Here is a 23,057-nt window from a genome sequence, read left to right as displayed (position 1 = left end):
ATTGAAAACATTTAGAGTGTTGCAAACAAGCTGGTCGAAGTAGCTAAAATCTAGTGCAGAAAGGCGAAAATGCTGCAGATCTGGCATAAAAGCAGAAAATTCTGGGAATAATCAGTGCAGAAGAAGAGCCATTGACTCAAACATCAACCCCACATGGTTGCCGCCGAGCCGAGAATACGCAACAATTTCTATTTATAGCGGAGATGTTGTAACTGTTGGGTTTTGCTTAAATAGCCGAAGCTGGATAAACATGAACAGATTATAAAAGTTAACCATAATATTTAAAACTTGCGTTACTTAAAAAAAAATCTCAGCGATTCCTCCAATTATGTACCGAAAATTTGTCAGTGGGGTGATCGAACCTTTGAAAAAATGACCACAGTTACTTTTGGTGTGGATATTTGGTAGATCTGGGAGGAGAGCGAGATAAATGGAGCAAAATGCGTAAATAAGTTTCAATCACTGTCTAAGCTCTGAGGAAAAAAATACATTTATGACGTGTATTTCTCTTATGGAACCACAATGTTGATTACTTATATCACTTAAAAACGGAAAAAAAACCAAACATATCCACAAATTCTCAAGTCTGCAAGATTGCAGCACATAATGAAAAATAATTTCTTAAAAGGATTACCGAGTTTTTAACATTCAGTTTAAACTTTGCAAATGCATGATTTAACATTTCTAATTTCGGACACGGCTCTCATGATAACAGTGAGTATTGTGACGAATACATCCTCTCTCGCACACTGTAAACGTTGTTTCCTTTGTACAGCCACTCATGAGGATCCCCTTTCCCTTTTTTTCCCATTGCATGCCGTCAATGGAAAAAGCCATCAGTCAGGCGCTCAACTCTAATTGAAACAAATGGCTCTATTTATAGAATGACGCAGACAGCGACCGCGTCATCGGGTCCAGGCTCTATTGACGTCAGGATGACGCGGGTGCGGGGTTTGTTAGGAGGGCCGGGGCGCGAGCGGCAGTGCGGACCGGATAGCGTTTTTTGTTACAATGGAGTCTTTATCCGGAGAGTTCCATTGGAAACAAAAGAGAAGCGGGAGCGGGCGCGGGCGCGGGCGCGGGGCTGCGGAGCGAGGTCGCCCCGCGCAGCCTTGTTCCCGGATTCGGCGATCCGCGACCGGCTCCTGTAAACGTGCAAGTGCGAACCTCGGGGGCTCGCAGCCCGCTCCCTTCTCGGTAGGTGCTCGCCGCTGGACTCGGGCTGAACCGGTAAGTGGAGCGGTGCGACTCGGAATGCCGTGTCTGGGTTACTCGTGTTTTGCAGTGAATGAAAACCGACGCAGAAAAGTAGATTTCGTTATTTTCATCCTCCTTCGATTTTAAAATGTAGCCGCCTTGTTGGCAAGACCCAGACAATTCTCCGCAAAATTCTATGATGTTGTCAAATAATTTTTTAAAAATAAGTTTTGCGGTGGCTGCTAGAAACACGATTGTTGACTTTTAATTTATAGATATTTTAGCTATTATGTTTTTAAAACGTTATGAATAAAATAAGAATCAGTATATCTCGCCCGTTTCGAATAAACTCTCCATAAATAGGACAATACTGTATATCAATAGAAGATGTACAGTCGTTTATTACGGAAATAATTAGTTATGTGTCAATGATGTAATTTAGTTAAGTGAGTAAATAATAGAAACACATTTTCTGGGTACAGATGTTACTTTATAAATGGTTAAGCATGAATGGGCTTGGAGACATATGGAAAGCAACATGTTGCCATATGGTCCATTTAGCCTCTAACCTTCAGTGGAATCAATCACGTACAAATCTGTGAAATGACAGTAGCATCTCGATGACAAGATGGATTTTGTGTCAGGGAATGATATGTGATGGTGCTAGTTCATACATTGAAAGGTAGAATAAGTAATTGTCTTAACACCCGTCTTGTCTGTTGGGCCTTTGCACTGTAACAATATCACTGATAAATGTTTAAATATGAGCTCTTGTGAATGAACAAGATGAAACAAAGTAATCTTTCTGTTTCGCTATATGGAAATTTTAAGTGTGAACTTGTGTGTTTTTAACATTAGTTCAGTTTTATTTCTGTATATTGATATATTTGAAATTTCCTTGTGTATAAAGGTCCATTTGATACATTAGAGGTAGAAGGCGAAATATTCAGGTGCATTTTACGTATTTCTCTCTCAGTTAGTAATGGATGCTAACGAGTGAGTTAAATTTAATTCTATATACTTCAAACCTCCCACAGATTCAAATCACTATTGAATCATCATGCACTGCCTACTGAAGATTGGTTTAAATTGGGTAAGTGTTATAAATATAGACTGTTGATGTTTTAAGCAGGAGATGATTCATTTGCTGCTGTAAACCTACACTGCTAATGAGTACTGCATGTTAGTACAAGCAACATGCTATTCTTTTCCCACTCTGACATTTTCTTATTAACCTGTATGTTGCCAGAAAGATTACACAGACAAATCGGATTTTCTTCTAAATAGAGCAGCCTGGTTCTTAATAGAAAGGTCCACCATTAGTGTACTGTTAAGAAAAAAAGGGCTTAATCAGTGAAATATAGATCAGTAAGTAGCTGGTGTTACACGTGGGCCCTTCCAAAGAGTCCACAAGTACAAAGAGCAGGAATTATGGTTCTCTAGTACTTACCCAGAGAAAATGAATGTTTAGAGTCGTGGAGTACCACAATACTGGAACAGACCCTTTGGCCCATCTAATCCATACTGCTGTGATCTTCTGCCTGCACCTGAACCATATCCCTCCAAAAACCCTCCTATCTGTGTACCAATCCAAACTTCTCTTAAATTATACAAATTAACCCTTCCTTAAATCTTTATGCATGCCCTTACAAGTTGCTTTTTGCTTTACTGATCAGACTGCCACAAAGTCAGATTATATGAGCAAGATATATTTTGGACTGTTTTCATTAATGATCATTTCTGTAAGGTGTGATGAACCAAAGAAAATCTTTTTAATATTTCATTCCATTACTACGTATCAAGATACCATCCTTGCAATTTATGCTGTGAACCTTCTTCTCTCATATGTGCGATGCATGGAAACCGATGACAGGACGATTTTGTGGCATGTCATCATGTGGGCAGATCGAGAGTGATGTGGAGATAGTGCACAAATTGGAATTCTTTACAAAATGAGCCTGGTTACCTGAAACCTAATTGGTGGAGCATCTTTAGTTGTAGTACTCTGAATGATGCCGGGTGTACATTTTTATACAAATGTAATTCACAGTTTTGAAGTTTGAATTAAGACTTGGTCTTGTAGTAACATGTTTTTTGCTGTTAAATTGCTACACCTATGTGAAAATAGCTGACATATATATATATGCTGGATGACTACTGTTAATGTGCCACATTCTCTGAGATCAGCATCCTTTATCTTAATTAGCACATGAATTTGCCTGCGCAGTTAATATTTTTGATCACTATGATCATTAACGTTAATATCCCAAAGGAAGTATTGAAGATGGTGTTTGATGTTTAATGATTTTTTTTTGGTTAGTTTCTTCACCACCTCCTGTGAAGGTTATAACTAAAGTGAGCAGCCATCTTTTGTGTCAATCAGTTAATGGATTATTTGCTCATGGACTCATCATAATCATTTCCGTTTTGCATGTAACCAAAGACCATGCATGGCCAATTTCCGGCTTGGGCTTGGAAACAAGAAACCGGAACTCCCGTTACTTGAATCCAGTCAGTGAAGCTGTGATGTAGTAGCACGTGTAACCACCTGAGATGTTGCTTGTATGAATATCTTGGGTTTCACTTGTTAACAGATGTTAAATTTGTACTTTGTGTTCTCAAAGTTCCTAGTTACTGATTTGCATTTCTTTTCGTTACAGCAGTGGAGCTTCCACCATTCCTGAAGCAATGAAGTGGCCATCAGCAACACATTTCTCTCTGTTGCAGTTAAGTACAGACAGGTGGAGGAATTGTTTGTTTTTTTTTGCTTGGTGATGGTGTAAGAGAGGAATCTGGATGCCCCTAATTACCCTTGAAGGTGTTGATGAGCCAGTTTCCTAAACTGCTTCAGACCTGGTGAAGCTACTCCCACAAAGCCTTAGTGACAGAATGATTCCAGGTCAGGACAGTGCCCCTTGGAGAAGAATACGCAATTGCTAGTGTTTGGATACCGACTGTATAGGAACTTGTGTAGTTCATGGACTGGGGAGATGTATCACATGGATCTGAAATGTGTATCAGTTGCAACACATTTTGTAGATAGTGTGTACTGTAGCCAAATATGGCCCTACGGTGGAGACAGTGAATGGGCTACCATTTAGAAAGTCTTCTTGGTCATGGAAGATGTTGAACAGCTGGAGTGTTGTAAAAGCTGCAGTTATCCAGGCAAGAGAATATCCTATCAGACTCTTGATCTGTGCCTTTTAGACACAGCAATTTTTTTGGGAATTGGAGGTGTGCCATTTCTTTATGGCACACTGTCCCTGATCTGGTTTTGTAACTAGAATGTAGGTGGCTGGTCTATATGAGATTCTTGTCAGTTGAAATCTCCAGGCTATTGACAGTGGAGGAGTCTGATAGTGGCACCAATTGTTAGTTTGAGGTAGACAATTAGACTCTCTGGAGATTGATATTATTTGGCATGTGATGTGGTTGTTACATGTCACTTAACAGTTGCTGTCTGAACAGTTTCTAAGACTTGTTGCTCGCAGGCTTTGCCTGATTTTGCTGAGCGAATGTGAATCGAGGAGAATGTTGTGCAGTCATCAACACGTGCCCCATTTCTGACATTGTAGATGGAAGGTCACGGTTGGCATAATTGAAAATGGTCCTGGGCCACTTCTCTGAGGAACTTCTGAACTGATGGTCTTGAAAAGGGTTACTGCTCTCTGCAAACCACAATCTTGTTTTTGTGACAGGTGCAGTTCCAATCTGGGGAGTGCTTACCTTTGTGCTTTGACCTCTGATAAAAGTGAGATACACCAGAAAATACTAGAAATTCTCAGCGAGTTAAACAGCAACTATGGAAAGTGAAACTATTGTTTTAGGTCGAAAGGTCTGAATGTTTCTGACAAAGTCATAGAAAAGTACAGCACAGAATCAGGCCCTTCAGCCCATCTACTTCATGCCAAACTATTTAAACAGCCCACTTCCAGTGGCCTGTACTGGGAACATAGCCCTCCATATTCCTACTATCCAAGTACCTATCCAAACTACCTCAAATGAAAACATTAATTCTGTTTCTTTATCAGAGATGCAGGCTGACCTCTAGTGTGTTTTCTGTTTTTATTTCAGCTTTGCTTGGACTTCTTGATGTCACGGTTGGTTAAATGCTGTCTCAATGTTGAGGACAGTTCTCTCTGTTCACCTTCAGAATTCTGCTCCGTTCCATATTTGGATGGAGCTTTGATATGACAAAATGTAACTGGGTGTTGAGTAGGTGCAGCCTGATGGAACCTTTGGCATTTTTTGTCAGCGTGTTGGGTGATTGAGGGCAAACTCATTTGATAGTAATTGGCTTTGGTTCCTGCTGCTATGCGAACAGGATTCACCTGGGCAATTTTCCTCATGGCTGGGCGGATGCCAATGTTGTCGTTGTATTAGAACAGTTTAGTTGGAAGTGTGACTAGTTCTGGAGTGCAGGGCTTCAGTACCACAGCTGAGATGTTATATCCCAGAGCTCTGACCTATGTAGCACCGTTTTTCTGAAGTGGAAGGCCAAAAAATTAATAAATAATAGCAGTGTATTCTCTGCACTCCATAGAGAATATTTGCAAACATTTTTCCTGAATGTGATTAGGTTCTTTCTGTGCAGGAAGTGAAGGTCATAAATTGCTGTTAGTTTCTTTATGTATCTGTTGGGCAAAGTATGGGAACACCTGGTTGTGTGCAATGAAGTCCATCAACATTCCGTGTATTAAAAATTATGATGCACATATGGCAAGGGTGTGCAGAGGTAGGCCTTCACAATGTGTGAGGCTTCAAATCTTAAAGGGAACCAGTCCATGCAATTTCTGGAAGAATCACTTGCACAAATTTATGATTAATCCTGACTCCCTATTATCACCCCTTGCCACCTCAAAGTCTTTTTCCACTTGCTTGCCACTTTCCTTGATCCTTTAGGCTCTTTTTGTTTCCAACTAAATTCTTTCCCTGATTCAAAGTAAATTTTATTATTGAAGTACATATGTGTCACTATATATAACCCAGAGATTCATTTTCTTGCAGGCATTCACAGTAAATACAAAGAGGTACAATAGAATCAATAAATAACTGCACATAAACAGATGAACAAACAACCAGTGTGCAAAAGAAAACAAATTGTGCAAACACAAATAAAACAGAATAATAAGAAGAAATATTGAAAACATGAGTTGTAGAGTCTAGAAAATGAGTCCATAGGTTGTGGAATCATCTGACACCTCACAAATTACGAAGGGTTTAGCTTGGGATTCTACTCAATATTCAGCCTTCAGCGTCCTGAAGAATATTGTTTTTTCAGTGGGGTGGGGTAGCTGGTGGTGATAGAGCCCGGAAAGTGTGCCTTGAGCCTTCGTATATCTTTTGCTTTGTCTATCCTGGCACAGAACACAAGAATTAAGTGTTTTGTACCATCTTTGACATTTGTTACTAGCTACGGAAAGACAATGAGGTTACAAACTTGTAACATATAGATCATTTGAATAAAAACTATTAATAATTCAACAGAAAACTGAATAGTTTTTTTAAACAAGCAGTATTCACTTGTCTATTTTTAACTGGCAGTGCTGTAATTGTGAGGTATATTTAAAATGAGGATTTATTTTCATAAATAATATTTCTTGATTTGAATGCTAAGGATGTAATAATTCATGATTCCATATTCAGAACAGAAACATTTGCATTTAAAAAAAACTTTTTTTCCTTGGATCTCTTAACACATTGCATCAGTTTACAGCTGAGCAAAAATGGATGGCATTGATTACACCAGTGGTTCGTGCAGTACAGGCCCATGGAAATCAACCATTTAATTTGCTTTCCTCTTTTGTTTAAAAAGTCTTTCACCTTTCACTTTTCCATTGTACTCCTGCCCCATGACATAATTGATAACTTGCTGCAAAGGGAATTGTGGAGTGTTGACTTGCATCATAACACTCTGTGGTTAGAGGCAATGTTTCCTTCCTATCTTGTGAAGGATGGTTCCACCACTTATTCTGGAGGGATTTGAATTGTTAATCACCTACTTTTATTTACTTGTCTGCCTGTTATATTCTATCACAATCTATTCAATATATAACAATGTACAATAAAAATAAGTTTAGCATTTCATTGTATTCTATCATTTGTGATGCAGTATCATAGGATGGATTGGATGTGATTTTTTTTTTGGGCAAAATATCCAGTAATGCTGAAAAGGATGGATTGCATTGAACATTTTATTTTTTAAAATTCCATAAATGATGGATAATCGAAGGTAATTGTTTTTTACTCTTTACCCCCGTGGCAGTCAAGGTGTGATTCATTTTACAATTGTTCTCTAACTATATTGAGCTAGAAATTTATGAATGGTGTAAAACAAAATTATATCATTAATTGTACTTGCAGTTACGGAATGGCCCAGATGGATCAACATTCAAAGGTTGTCTGAACCTTCCACAAGGCATTGGGTTCATGTTGTAATGCATGTAATTATAAAACTAACCTATTTTAAATTTGTTGATATATTAACTTGAGAGATTTTCAATTGGGCAGCTCTGTAAGAAGGAAATAATGCTAATACTTTGTGGAAAAGTACATTTCAAGTATTTCAGAGCAAGAATTTTGTTCATTTTTCTCCTTGCTTTGCGTCACCATCCTTTTGGCTCAAATACCATTTAATTTTCAATACTAAACCTGCAAACATTGGCCATTATGGGCTGCTTCATTGTTTATAGAATGTCAAAGCTTAGACTATAACACTACAATTATACTGCCAAAAAATATGTGGATTTACAACATTTCCAAAAAGACATTTTCTTAATGTAAATCCAGCTAAAATTGCTGCTTAAAACCCTTGGAAGCACAAAATTCACAGAATATTGAAAGATGTTCCATTCTTTTTATTTTTAATTGTCTTAAGTTCATTCCCTTGCTGTCTTCCCTGTATACTGCCTTTCACACATCAAATATGTAGTATCAAGTGTTGCTTAACCTGGTTTAAACACATGAAAACAGTTACTCAGTGGAATTTCCTCTAATTCAGATTTATATGGAACTCCAAAAAAAAAGTTGCAATATCTGTTCATTTGGAACATAGTAAACATTTGATTTTAAATTGAACTTTCCAATCTCAACCAGGTTTAAGTTGCGTTATCCTTTAATTTGGAAGAACTGAGGGAGAGATGGAATCTTGGTATTCAATTTCAACATAGTGCTTAAGCAGCACAAGCTATTTTTGCTGTTTAATTAAACAGATTGTTATTTTTATAAGGTAATCTCTGTAATTCAGTTTTATACATGACTGATGTGTATGTTAAAGAGAAAGAGCCTAACATTATACAGTGTGTATATATATACATCTACAGTGAATTAAGGATGCACTTTGAAATTATTGTCTTTCAATTTAGAAGACAGAAAATATTTCAAGGCACTGTAATTTTTTTGTACTGGATGTTCCCAGAGTTGGAAAATGTGAACAAAGAGGCCTATAAATCACAGTGCAAATGACAAATGTAATAGCTTTGGCTTTTAAAAGCTTGATGGTCCTTGGAGGAATGGAAATTTGAAGACAGGCTGCATCATTTTTATGTACACACAATGCAGAAGCCAACATCAGCCAAAAATTAAGTCATTTGGTCAACTTCAACTTCTTGCTACTCAAACATTCATCAGGGAAGTTTTCAAAATGTAGAGGGAGTTTTTGCCTCCAACTCTTTGGACAATGAATTCTAACCCTTGTCTATATATTAAGTGCATTCAGTTGGTCAGGCAGCATCTGTAGGAAGAAGAGCATTAGTACTGTAGAGTGAAATCCTTCATCTATTGCTGAAATATTTTATTTTTTCCCATACAGTACTTTTAGTCAATCAACATAAATTTCTTTCTTTCATACCTATTTCAGAGAATTCCTTCCTGTTTGGATGTTTCATAATTTAGTACATCTTTGTGAAATTTTCCTTTGTATTTTATTCAATTGCAAACAGCTCAAGACCAGTCAAATACTCATCATGATAGTAATCGTCCAGATATGAGATCTTTAAATCTCCTTACACTTTTTAATATATCTTGTATCCTTTTTATTGGGATAACTTAAATGTCATTGAGGAATTGATGTGCTGCTAGTGAGTGTCAGAGTTCTATCTTCTTTAGTTTTAGTCCTTCTGTACTCTGCCTCAGCTGACAAAGGCTGGTATCTTGTCACCTAATTAATTTTACCTACCTATCCATTAAGTTTGTACAATGGACATGGATTATAGCAGGGGTTCCCAACTTGGGGTCCACAGACACCTTGCTTTAATAGTTTGTTCCATGGCATAAAAAAGGTTGAGAACCCCTGGACTTTCTGCTTCTCAAACAATAAATTAAATGCTTCATTTCCTTATTTGTCTTCATCCATTATTTCTCTGAGCTGAAATTCTATTCACTTTTTTTGTGGACACCCCACCAATCCATGGATCGCTTGCAGCCTTTAATCTCTTTTCTCATCAATAAAACACATCGCAGTTTTTGGAGTCATTGGCAAACTTCAGAACTGTGACCCCTCTATTTAAATCTAAATTACTAGATCCCCCTTTGAGACGTTACAGAGTTAGAGGGTTTAAGTGTTGGGGATGAACAACTTAAGAGTCGCATGAACAAGTGTCACGATGGATGTGGGGGAGGGGGAATGGGAAAATGGTGTATGTGCTCTCTTTGGAGAAACACAAAGGGGAAATCTCAGCAGTTTTATTGACACAGAAAGCAAGAAAGGCTAACTTGGCAGTTTGGATGCCAGAGAAACAAAACTGATCCCATTTAACTTTGGTTTATCATGTTGTATCTGTGACAGTAAACACAATTTCAGTTTTTAACCAAGTCTGGTTGATTTGGAGGTCGGGTGGGGTCACAATTGAGAAATGGTGTTTGCCATGACAATACTCAAGCATGGAACCGCTACTAAAGCTGAAATGGAAGTACCGCTCGAACTGTTTTTCTTCGATGAATATTTCGCTGTCAGAGGTTATTTCTGAGATTTGCCAAAGATATAAATAAGCAGTTTATCTTTGAAGAATATAATGAAAAGAGATTTGATTTGCCCACTAAAGGTGTGGTTAGAAACTGCGGTGCAAGAGAATTGGAGTTTAAAAGTAGTGGGCAGCATAATATACAGTATGTGATTCTAGGTTTTGCCCACTTCGAAGAAGTTTCTCTGTCTTATCCTCCAACACAGTCTCCAAGGTGTGCTCACTTAGAAGTTTTGCAAGTCCTAGTGTCTCCATAATTTTCTGATGAATTTCACCTTTCAATGTTTGAACTTTCTCTTCATCTTGATCTGAGTTCCTTCTAACAGGATTAGGTTGATTTTTAACCTACACCGTGTGTTTGGAGAGGGAGGATGAGCAATTACACCATGTCCTTGGGGATGTGCTCTGAATATGAATTACTTTATAAACATCCAAAAGATCGCTTATAACAGTGTGGTAATACAGTCTCTTCTCTACAGGCAAATCAATTCTTTAAGCAGACTACTCCATTCAATTTCTTTGTCAGTAAGAACCATTGGTTTGTTGAAATTAGTCAGATTTTTAGCAAGATCAAAATCAAAGAAAAATGTTTGAATCTTTAAGAAACAAGGACTTGTTTCCCCTGCTTGTATTGTATTTTCCATTTATGGTGAAAATTAAGCTGGATAGTAACAAATAATACGACCATTGATCTGGTCATAGTTTAAATATTGGATTAACATGATGCAAATAACTATTTATTTGAATTTAAGGTATTCATTTCATATTGGTAATATCACAAGCCTTAAAGCATCAACATTTCTGATGTATACTTTATCCATCGAATGGGATTTCTCCAGTAATTTGGCTGAGTCTAGTGTCAGGTAACAATAACATTTATGAAATGTTAAATGTAAAAAAAAAGTTACTGAAAGTGGAGAGTGGAAACTATTTCTGTCTTTCATAGGAACAAAGGCATGTATGTACATTGCAAACACAAGAAAGTGCAGATGCTGGAAATCCAAAGTAACACACTTAAACTGGTGGAGGAGCTCAGCAGGTCAGGCAGCATCCATGGAAAAGAGTGAACAGTTGATGTTTCTGGCCAAGACCCTTCAGCAGGACTGAGAAAGAAGAGGGAAGAGAAATCTTCGTGATTTTGGTCTTAATTGTTCTTCATGGCATTATTAGTCTGGCATCTCTCTCTCTTAATTCTGAAGAATGGTTTTGGCCTGAAATATCGACTGTTTACTCTTTTCCATGGATGCTGCCTGACCAGCTGAGTACCTCCAGCATTTTGTGTGTTGCTATGTATGTACAGTGTTTTTAAAATTTAATTATATTATGGGAGCTCATTCATATGCAGCGGTGCCCATAAGTTGGGTGTTAATAACCTGGGGCAACCTGTACTGGTTAATTATTTCAATATATTTTGATTGCTGATTTTGAAACAAAATATAATCTCTCAAAATTAATATAACACAGCAGTCGTTGTTATTCAAGTCGTGGAATAACTTGAAATTAGTTGAAATCTTAAATAAAAGTTTCGTGCATTTGTTTTGCTGTTCCGTGTCTTTAATTTCCCCTACCACATACCACTTTCATATTTGGTGGAGAAAGCCAATCCATTCACTACTGTCACTTGGCTGTTGCGTACTGAAGTGGAAACGGAACTGAATCAACAGGATAATATAGTGATTAAAGTTTCTGGCCATAGCTTACATTGGCTAACAATAATTCCAATGACCGCCTTGTCCACTCTGCAGCCAGCTATCTGCGTGTTGTCAAGTCACAGGGGAACATGTACTTAAGCAAATTACGGTTAGAACCTCTGTGGAGTTGCACAAGATCTGGTTTTGGCGAAATTTTTAAACTTAGTTCAAAGGCGGGGAGGGGCAATCCGTTTTTTTGCGGGTGGATCTTTTGAGAGCGACTGCCTCTTCTTGTTGAAAACGCGTAACTACACCAGTTCCGGTTTTCTGAATGGAGTAAGTCTGCTAAGCGGTCAACCACTGGAAATGTGTCGTCTGCCAAGAATCTTTCCTAATAGGAACGTAATGGACATTTCCCTTGAGTTGTTGCCTTTTACGTTAATTGAACGTTTTGTTTACTGATGAGTTCACAACTATTCGGAAGCTATTGATTTAAATATTTTTCCAATAAAGGCATACTCCAATGAAGTGATTTATATTTTCCCCTGTAACAGTATAATAAATTTATCATATCCCCCCATTGTTGTCCTACACCACTAAGCCGTGCACTGTAAAGTAACTGATCACAAGAAGGTGATTTCTGAGACGTGGGTTTTAGTTTCGAACTAATCCACTGCCGTCTTGGGTTTGTATGAAAGGAACAGGTGCTATTGTAACACCTCAGACTGAAACGCATCAAAACTGGCGACAGGAGAAGGTGCCAAAAGGCAGAAAAGCTTCAAAAATACCTTAGTAAAACATGAGCAAAATCACAAACATAAAAGCAAAATTTTTTTTTACCATATATTCACATTTATGAACTTAAACCCCATCCATATAACTTGGCGCGAAAGTGGAATCTCTAAAAATATCCGCAATGTCTTAATTTGGTGCTCTCGAGTTTCCGCTGGAGTTTAAAATAGCCGCAGTACGCCCTGCCCCCGAATGCATCAATTGCACAGTGACAATGCGCTGCCAGCCCTGCTATTTTTGGCTGCCCAGCCCGGCTCCTTGCGTCAATGGCTGCGTTCCTGCGTCACGCGGCACTCTGCCGGCCCCGGCGCGCGCCCTATCACATTTTCCTTTCGTTCATTAAATCGCTTCGCCCACGAGCGCTGACGCTGCTCTGCAACAAGCCGCGTTAATTAGCTCCCTCCGAGCCTGTCACTACTAAAGGTGGTCACAAGACTTCCCCCCCCCGCCACCCGGTCCCGCTTACATTATTACAATTTCCACTTTAGCAAATACATACACACAACGCATTTGTGAATTTCCTAGTCAGTGCTGCTCCGTAGTAACTATAACAAGCATTTTAATTACTAGTTACCAGTATAATTCTCACGAAACGTGCACTTAATTGTAAAAACAAAACTTCCTATCCCACAATCCGAAATTATACCTGTTGATTGTTTTTTTTTGGCGTGATATTCCAGAAGCAGAACTTTTATAAACCTTAATGAATACATGTACGCTGTTTATTCACAGATAATTATAGTTCATACTTTGCGAATTACACCAAATGGAATGCACGCATTTTAAACAATTTTAAAGTAGTGCCAATTTAACCCAAAATAAAGCGACTGAAAATAAATCCTTTAGATTGCTTAATAACTCACTCAATTTTCCTCATGGCTGACTAGAATTTTACATGTTTAATAGCTACGTAACAAAAAAAATGTTACAGTTACCGTCATAGAAATAACTCCACAAGGAGCGATCAATAGGATCGATAATCTATATACGGCGAATGTTCCAACTACATGTTGTTTTGGAAATGCTGCAAAAAGGTGAGAAGGTTGCCGTAAGTCATGTCCTTACTACCTTAAAAATCCAGAGCGCTAACGTCACCTCGGAAATTTACCAAAGTGAGACTTAGCCAACCGTGTGGTGCGGGCCCAGCCCTCGGGCGCTCATTGGGTTTGGCCACGCTGACGCTCGCTGACGCTCGGCGACTTGGTTACACGCTGTCGGTGGAAGAGAGGAGCTCACATAAACAAAGGCACATTGGAGACTAGGGCCAGTCCGAGTCTGATCGCCTGCTCAGAGTGCCGAGAACAACAACCTGTACCACTGCCGCTGCTTTAACTCAAAACACTGCTGCACTTCAAAGTTCATTCTACATAAAGCTGACTTTCTACTCATCCTGCAGACTACAGCATCCAAATGAGAGGCGGAAAGAGAAAATAATCAAGTAGGTATACAATGTTTGAGCAATCGCATGCTACGTGTTTATACGGCTATTTTCATTATATTGTTCATTGCTGCAGTTCTGAATGCCAAGGCTTAGTTTTACCGAGGATGTTGTGAATTATCGAGAGCGCTTGTCAGTTTTGGAAATGTGGGTTCTCGACAACAGTTGCTGGCTGGCTGTTTTTTGTTCCTGTCCCGGTCATCGTAGCTCAGTTATTAAGCAATTAAAAGACTGGTCCTAGCAATAATTCAAAGCAGTGATTAAACACCTCCTCTCAGAAGTCACAGGACATGTCCAGTTTCGCCCGCGTGGCTTTGTTGTTAATGCGGTGACCTGTACGTTCCACCTGGTACCCTGTACAGCTGTTTAGGATGGGGGCGTGATAGCGGGATCTCATTCACACGTGTCTTCCTTGCGACTGGCAACGCGAAGTATTAAGATAAAAGCCTTGTACAAAACTGCCAAAAGATTAAACTACCACTAAGTACCCAGTCGCGTTACAAATATAAACATCGGTCAACTGTCCTAAAGATTTACAGAGCGATTCGAGCCAATTGGCAAAAAGTTAGACGTGCGCATTTTGGTATGGCGAATACTACAGGCATAAGTCCAAAAGGTTCTCGATATTTAGAAACTGCGGCGATCTGCTTATAATCGTGTCGAGCTAAGCTATTTGGACTAATTATAAATTAAAGCACCAGTTTATGGTTGATCAATTTAAAGTAGACACATTCTTTTAACGTTGTAGAATTGTTCCAAGTTTAAGTTTATAAAGGCATGTGTGCAAAGAATGTGCATATTGCTGAAACTTTATTTTAAGCCGGAGGTTCTTACTCTTACTGTTTGGTCTCCCACGAACCATATAAAATGGTTTGCAAAAAGAACCTACAAGTTTTTTTTTGTTGTAATCGGTTATTAGTGCGTTTTTAAAAAATTGTTTTACGTAGCCCCCGCCTTCTTATGTTAGCATTAGGGAGCACCAATGTAATTTGAATCAACGCTAGACAGTTACCTTTCTTCCTATGTCTATGTGTCTGCCTGCCTGCTGTCTATATACGTTACTACACCTGCCGATTTGCTTTAATTTGTGTGTGTGTGTGTGTGTGTGTGTGTGTGTGTGTGTGTGTGTGTGTGTGTGTATGTGTGTGTGACTCTTCGTATAAAAGAACGTGTAGCAATATGCGGGTGCATATTTCCATGGGTATAATTTAACATTGAAATAATTTAGTCTGCCAGCGCTACGTTAATAATCACAAATCAGCCAACTTCCTCTAACAATCTTTTCTAAATATAAGTGATTATTTCCCTGCATCTGTTGTCATAGCCTCTCCCAGGTTCCTCTCGTGGATTAATCAGTGAAATGTGATCTGGTATGCAAAAGCGTTGAGACTGTTGTTGAGTTAGTCATATATAAAATATGCAGGGAATTCGGAAAGACACTTAAGCAAAAACGACATTTTTTTTCCAAAGGATGATGAGAAAAATGGGGCAGAAAGCAGTGCACAATATTGTCCCTACAGGGCTTGAGTTAAATCCCCTCCTTCGGGGCACGCCGGGAACTTTGGAAATATGAAATCAAGGAGGATGTTACTTGAAAAGGATAGAAATAAAGTGTTAGGTGTCCGGTGAAAGACTTTAGAATGTAGTTACTATTCTATGAAAATTTACACTTGGCGTGGCTGGGGTTACTGATTATTTGTTTTCCATTTGCTTTCAGAAAAGCTGTTATTGTACTATCACCGAAACTGCGATTTAGAAAACATTCCGAATTCTGCTCTTCAGGAATACAAACCACAACAGTGTCTACTTTTCATTTCTTTCACAGCCACTTGGCAGAAGGTACGCCAATTTGATTGTGCAATTATAAGTGTTAATTTATCAAATTATGCTAATTAAATTATTTTTCCATTGATTAACTCGGCATCGAAGATACTATTCTCGATGCGGTTCATATTTTTAAAACTCTGCTCCTGTTGATGGAAATATTTGCATGATAGATATTTGATTTCATCTCGAATATTGCAAAACAAAAGAAACTGGGCTGTATTTTGAAATTTGTCATTTAGAAGTAATTAGGGGGTACTTTACTGAGGACACGGTGAAAATGTGTACGTTTAAATGCTAACAACTCGTATACAGTACCTTCCATATTACCTGGAAGTAATATTACCTGGGTTGAAGTGAAATGATTTCGACATATTTAGTTAGTTCAGATTTTAGCGCTGGGGCTTGGGTGTATAGAGCAAGACGATTTAAAAGTAGAAGTTTTATGCATTGAAATGGTATGAGTACATGTTCAGAACTTTCATTTACAGCCATGCCCTGTGTTCAAGCTCAGTATGGGTCATCGCCACAAGGAGCCAGTCCAGCCTCTCAGAGCTACAGCTACCACAGTGGGGAATACAGCTCTGACTTCTTAACGCCAGAGTTCGTAAAGTTCAGCATGGATCTCACAAACACCGAAATAACAGCTACCACATCGCTGCCAAGCTTCAGCACCTTCATGGAGAATTACAGCACTAGTTACGACGTGAAACCGCCTTGCTTGTACCAGATGCCACTGTCCAACCAGCAGTCCCCCATCAAGATCGAAGACATCCAGATGAACGGCTATCACCAACAGAACCACCTACAGCACCCACCAGAGGAGATGATGCACTCTGGCTCTATGTATTACAAGCCATCTCCACCTCCTACCCCAACACCCCCAGGCTTTCAGGTCCAGCATAACCCATTGTGGGATGACCCCAATTCTCTTCACAGCTTTTCTCAAAACTATGTAGCTACCACCCACATGATAGATCAGCGGAAGTCAACGGTTTCAAGACTATCTCTCTTTTCCTTCAAGCAGTCTCCTCCCGGCACCCCAGTCTCTAGCTGTCAAATGAGATTTGATAACCCCTTACACATTTCCATGAACCCTGAGACGGGAGGAGGGCATCACGTGGTGGACAGCCAAAACTTCGCTGTCCCCAATCCCATCCGAAAACAGGCATCCGTGGGCTTTCCCGGTCTCCAGATCGGCCATGGGTCTCAGCTGGTGGACAACCAGGTCCCATCGCCTCCTTCTCGAAGCTCCCCATCAAACGAAGGCCTGTGCGCCGTCTGCGGAGACAACGCCGCCTGCCAGCACTACGGAGTCCGCACTTGCGAGGGCTGTAAAGGCTTTTTCAAGGTAATTGATTCATTTTAAAGTTTAATTCAAATTTTATGGTGTTCGCGGAATAAATGGAAAGGCTATTTTCCGCGTGTTTGCTCATTATGTGTGTGGGGTTTAAATGGAACCCACTGCCGCGAAAAGCAGAAGGACCCGGCGTCGTACAAAGGCGTACTGTGGGTTCAACATTGTAACAGACATTTCTGTCTGCACCAATTTACCTTGTTTACAAGAGCAGCTTTTGGTGTGATTGTCTCAAATACAGACGGCAGTGGGAACCAGCTATAGCGTCTGTCACAAACTCAGCTGACTCCTTGAGATTTAAATTGGTAACAACATTAAGCCGTGTCTAAGTTAACCAAGTGGAACACAATTCCCTGTGGTAAAATTAAGGTGATCTCTTTATTTCAGCACCATGATTGAATAATCTTATCATTTTAAATCGAGGGGTCTCGGAGGGATGTAAATAATATGAATGCCCACGAATTTGTATTTACCCACTGTCTGCGTTCTGCTTTCTTCGCATATCAAGTACAGCGAGACCATGGGATAGGGGCAGACGGTTAGAGCCGCTGCGCACACTGTAAAATCCACCCTTTAAATGCGGTGCAAAAGCAGCTTGCATTTAAATCCCCTTTATTTTAAAATCTGTACATATATACCAGATTTTGAAGAAGGTCATTTGTTATTTTTATTAATTATCATTTTTGTTACTCTTTTACAGCGTACAGTGCAGAAAAACGCTAAATATGTTTGTCTGGCAAATAAGAATTGTCCAGTGGACAAGCGCCGCCGTAACAGGTGCCAGTACTGTCGCTTTCAGAAGTGCCTTGTCGTTGGCATGGTGAAAGAAGGTAAGTTTTGGCGCGGTATGTAATTATGCACCAACTTTTGCAAGAGAGCAAATGACGCTTTTATCAAAGGAATTGTCCCAGATCTGAGTTTTGCTTTTTTTTTCAGTCGTTCGTACGGATAGCCTGAAGGGTCGCAGGGGACGCCTCCCGTCCAAACCGAAGAGCCCTCAAGAGCCGTCGCCGCCGTCTCCTCCCGTCAGTCTCATCACAGCCTTGGTCCGAGCGCACGTCGACTCCAACCCTGCCATGTCCAACCTCGATTACTCTCGAGTGAGTCCCACAATTGCTTTTCCACAAATCGCCAGCCAATTTTCTGTCTGTCTAAAACAATTTGACCGCGCGATCTCCGGGTTACTGATTCAGTCCTATTAGATTCATCAATATATTAGAAAATAGGTATGCAATGACTTTGATTTTTAAGGGACTGCAGTTAAAACACATGTCATTTTCACTCCCATCTTCCGTGACCAGAGATGTAAAACAAGGTTAACTTGTAATGCCATTTACAGAGATTACCAAAACAATGAATGAACTTTAAAAATCCATAATGTTTGGAATGGGTTGAGAGTGTTTTATTTAATTGGCTAACAGCATTGGGCAATTTGAAAGATTTTTGTTTTAAAATGTGAAAATAAACACCACTTTCGAATCTATTCAGGAATTATATTTACTAATTGGTCAATAACCATATAATTGCAGTTGTTAGCAGAATTAGAAGGTCGCCCTGTGCGCAAAGCAGGTGTGACTTTACATTTAGTCTAACGGGTCTTTATTGATCTTTAAAAATCTAGTTCCAGTCCAACCCCGAATACCAACTGAGCGGCGGGGACACGGAGCACATCCAGCAGTTCTACGACCTTCTGACAGGCTCTATGGAAATAATCCGCGGTTGGGCAGAAAAGATCCCTGGTTATACCGACCTTCCAAAAGAGGACCAAGAGCTGCTTTTTGAATCGGCTTTCCTGGAACTGTTCGTCTTGAGGCTGGCCTACCGGTGCGTATGCAGTTCTAATGTGTCATTGACACTTTTCCACACCCTACCCCATCAAGCTTCAATGATCTAAATTTTATTGCTTTGCACTAATTAAAGGGACTTGTTATTGCACAGTAATTAGTAACGTTATAATTGTTAATTTCAGGTCCAACCCTGTGGACGGCAAGCTAATATTTTGCAATGGGGTGGTACTGCACAGACTGCAGTGCGTTCGCGGCTTTGGGGAATGGATAGATTCAATCATTGACTTTTCGTCCAACCTGCACAGTATGAACATAGACATTTCAGCCTTCTCCTGCATTGCTGCCCTCGCCATGGTAACAGGTCAGCACATTTATTTTAAGCCTTTCTCCTTAAATCCCACAATAAAATCTTTAACCCCTTCAACGCCGCGCTGTACTGCCCAATAGCAAACTTTAAGTAACGTTCCTTTTTTTTTCCCCTCTTGCTGTTATCAGAGAGACACGGACTAAAAGAACCCAAGAAGGTAGAAGAACTTCAAAATAAAATTGTGAACTGTCTCAAGGACCACGTGACTTTCAACGGTGGAAACTTAAATCGTCCAAACCACTTGTCCAAACTTTTGGGGAAATTGCCAGAGCTACGCACCCTCTGCACGCAAGGTCTTCAGCGCATCTTCTACCTAAAGCTGGAGGACCTTGTCCCACCGCCGACAATAATTGATAAGCTCTTTCTGGACACACTACCATTTTGAAAGCAACCCTAAGCATTTGGACTGAATAAAACAGATAGTGAAACTATGATAAAGGACATTAAAGTGCCGCAGAAATGCGGCAGAGACATTTCTACAGTGGAACGGGACTTTGGTGCCAAATGCATTTGCAGAAAGGTTGACAACTTTTTGCGCTTGTTAAAACTTTGTATTACAATCGTTTACTGGCTAGGATTCACAGCAAATAAACCCTCAAAACGTGGTATATACAGTTTTTAATTATCCGTTTAGTCTTTTTTTATTGACGAGATGGAGCTTCCCCAAATGGGGGGACATGCATTCCTGTCAAAATCCGTTCAACTTTTGATAGAACTCATAATTGCAGTGTATAAAATGGATTGTAACCTCCACCCTCAGTAAAGCTCGTGCTCTTAGCATATATATGCGATAGTATCTATAACATAAAGAATTGGTGATTATAAATACAACAAATATGTGATGACGTGATGCGCCCAAAGCGAAAGAGAAAGCTGCAACAATTGTAAATTATCAAATTAAGTTTTGCTCTGATTATTTTTCTGATTGGTTTGAAATGTAAGAGTGAAGAAATGTAAGATGGAGATCTATTAGTGGTTAGTGCAAAAATAAAGGCCAAGCATGTGAATGCTATTGCAGGACTAATCTTCATACTTGTATGTTGGAAATATTATAGGCACTTGGTATCTTCTTGATGGATTATGTCTACAGTATGAGAACCTAAGAAATAGTATTCCAGACACTATGTAGTCTGTTAGATTTTTTTTAAAGACAGATGTAGTGTTTGATATCTTGTTAGCAGATGTACAATTTTAGCATTTGGCTACAAGCATACACCGACTGGCATCTTAAAGAGATACATTGTGTTTGTAAAGATCGTTCAACATTCATCGTTTGTAAGTGTTGTATGTACTGTTGATGTTGATAAAAGTTTATATATTATTTTTGTTGTCTAACATGAATTTGCATGCTCCTGCTTTTGACAGTTTTCAGAGTGCTTTTGGGGGAAATCTCCTGCAATTTACTGAGCACTTTGTCCTACTTTCCAAACGTCTGCAAAAAGGTGACACTTGTCATTTCATGTTTTAGTGGGATTTTTAAAAGAAAGTATTTACATACATGTAGGTTTTACTTTGTATATTAAAATATATATATGTATGCGGTACGTATACATTTTGACCTACAAGTCACTGCCTTTTCTATTGTGTATCTTACATTTAGAAATGCTTAAAGTATGTTTTCTGAGAATTCTTTCTTTGAGAAAGAAACATTTAATGTTTACAAAAATAAAAGATGTCTTCAAATAGCTATTTCGTGGGTTCATGTGTACTTAATCGGAATCACCGTGAATTTTACCTCTGTAGTCTCCCATTCAAATTGAAACGTACTATTTCGATTTAATTCACCCGCTGCACCCATTTGGCGCAACCTCACATTCATCAAAGCAACTCTTTTCTCTGTAAATCGCCGGGAAGAAGATAACAGCGAAGGCGTATATGTGTGAATTGATAATTTTATTCGATGATCACAATACTAAATTTTAATGTGACGCGAAGAGTTTTTAAATGAACATTTGGGCAAATATTTATTGGACTTTAGTAAACAGGGCTGAATTTTATTTGAATAGAGAACGCACTGAATAGAATGCGTTTTCCTAACGCTCTCCGAAATTCCAAGCCTTTCTATGTTGTATTGCAAGCTTTGTATATAATAGTCAGAAATGTCCCATCAGTTTAAGTACCTTTCCTAATGAGAAATGCAATTAAGGTTTCCGACATCCTATCTGAATAGCATTTGGTTATCGGTTATTCATGTATTCTGTCTTGGGATTCAAATAAATTAAAGGAAATAGCTACCCAGAGAATTTCTCGATTTCATGAATGTCACAAGATCAGCTTCTCTTGTCTTCAGATAAGGAATTCAGATTAGTTTCGCAGTGAAAAGATGCGAAATTTTCCTTCGTGCAGCGCCTCGGTAACTATGAATGAAGAAAACCTTTTTTTTGTGTCATTACTTGACATAGCTAGACATTACTTACGAAGATATGCGCAGCCAGAAACCGCTGTTTCCGCTTATCGCTTTTTCAATTCCCCGAATTTATCAATCCAAGTTAGCACGATTGCCGACTCGAAATAATCCTGATGCTGTTAGCGGCCTCATTATCGGATTTTTTAAAAAGTTTGTCGCAACAGAACAGAAGTGTCAGTGAATGTTGGACCAGTTTTTAGGGGTATATTTAAGAAAATCAATCTGAGTTGGGCAACAAAATCATTAATGTTGGCAGAACGCTTTCGTCTTAATACTGAATACTCTTTAACGGCTTGAGTTGGGATCCCAGTACATCATGTAATAAATATTATTTAATAAATATTGTATTGGTATTTGCAATTTGCTCTGTAAATTGAATTCCTCTCTCGGACTTGGCTTAGCACAGCGTCTGGATTCTGATTTTTGTTTTACCTGCTCGGCACGGAGGAGCCAAAACTTCTCGAATTGCTGTCTTTTGAGTAGAAGGGTATTTTCTAAAATAAATCAGCATAAAATGCTACAAGGGGCGTATATTTTTAGTTCTGAAAACGTGGAATTTAAGTTAAAATTCATCTAGTTTTGCATTATAATCTCCCATCTGCGATTTATTTCAACGTGTATTAATTTCAATCAACCACAATTTCTTCTCATGTCATTTTAAAGATTTTGTTCGGAAATTTCGACTGTAGTATGTGAACCAGTGCCTTTTCGATGCGTAACTGTAGATGTTCCAACTGGCACCTGTTATATGCACAACAGCATCATTTCACACCATAATACGGATCAGTATTTTTGTATAAATTCAGTGTTTAGCGTAAATCGAAATAGTCCTCACTACGTGCGTAGGCTTCACGTAGTAAGATACCACACACACCCTTCAATGTGAAGTGCCGTTGTGCATCTATTTTGAAAAAATGTGTAAGACACAAGAACAATAATTTGATTATTTCAAAGAAACTTTTAAATTAGTTTCGCTAGTGTAATTGTTACACTTCTAATGCTGTTTGATCACAAATAGCGGAACGTTTCATTTAATGGACGGTGAATATTGTAAAATAATATCAGGCGATAAGACAGAACCAGAGAAATAAATCTCATCGAAATTCTATCCATTCAGTTTTCTTACTGTGCAGGTGTAAGCTGATTTTAACCAGCGCTGGGCGGAACGGATATTCATAACCGTGGGAATTAAGGATTGCCTTAAGTATGAAACAATTCGATTGAGGGCAATCAAACAGCTCTAAAAGACAGAAAATATGAATTCCCATATACGGTTTAAACCAACCTAGCTGAACAG

The 23,057-nt window shown here is 39.0% G+C and overlaps 1 protein-coding gene across 3 annotated transcripts; it reads left to right on the top strand.

Moving 5' to 3' along the window:
- The first annotated feature begins 977 nt into the window (after positions 1–977).
- On the top strand, positions 978–21,036 carry LOC134348617 (nuclear receptor subfamily 4 group A member 2). 3 transcript variants are annotated; one of them, XM_063052273.1, is made up of 10 exons: positions 978–1,230; positions 2,235–2,290; positions 3,858–3,923; positions 15,736–15,857; positions 16,334–17,193; positions 17,900–18,029; positions 18,136–18,299; positions 18,821–19,023; positions 19,169–19,347; positions 19,482–21,036. In XM_063052273.1, the coding sequence occupies exons 3-10, from the start codon at positions 3,886–3,888 to the stop codon at positions 19,736–19,738; spliced, it is 1,953 nt and encodes a 650-aa protein (XP_062908343.1). In that variant the 5' UTR covers positions 978–1,230; positions 2,235–2,290; positions 3,858–3,885; the 3' UTR covers positions 19,739–21,036. The 3 variants fall into 3 exon arrangements, with proteins under 3 accessions (XP_062908343.1, XP_062908344.1, XP_062908345.1); XM_063052274.1 differs by lacking the exons at positions 2,235–2,290; positions 3,858–3,923; XM_063052275.1 differs by lacking the exons at positions 978–1,230; positions 2,235–2,290; positions 3,858–3,923 and adding an exon at positions 13,851–14,018.
- The last annotated feature ends 2,021 nt before the right edge of the window (positions 21,037–23,057 follow it).

Source organism: Mobula hypostoma, chromosome 6 (assembly GCF_963921235.1).
Source record: "Mobula hypostoma chromosome 6, sMobHyp1.1, whole genome shotgun sequence".
NCBI lineage: Eukaryota > Metazoa > Chordata > Chondrichthyes > Myliobatiformes > Myliobatidae > Mobula > Mobula hypostoma.
This window is presented reverse-complemented; position numbering and strand designations above follow the sequence as displayed.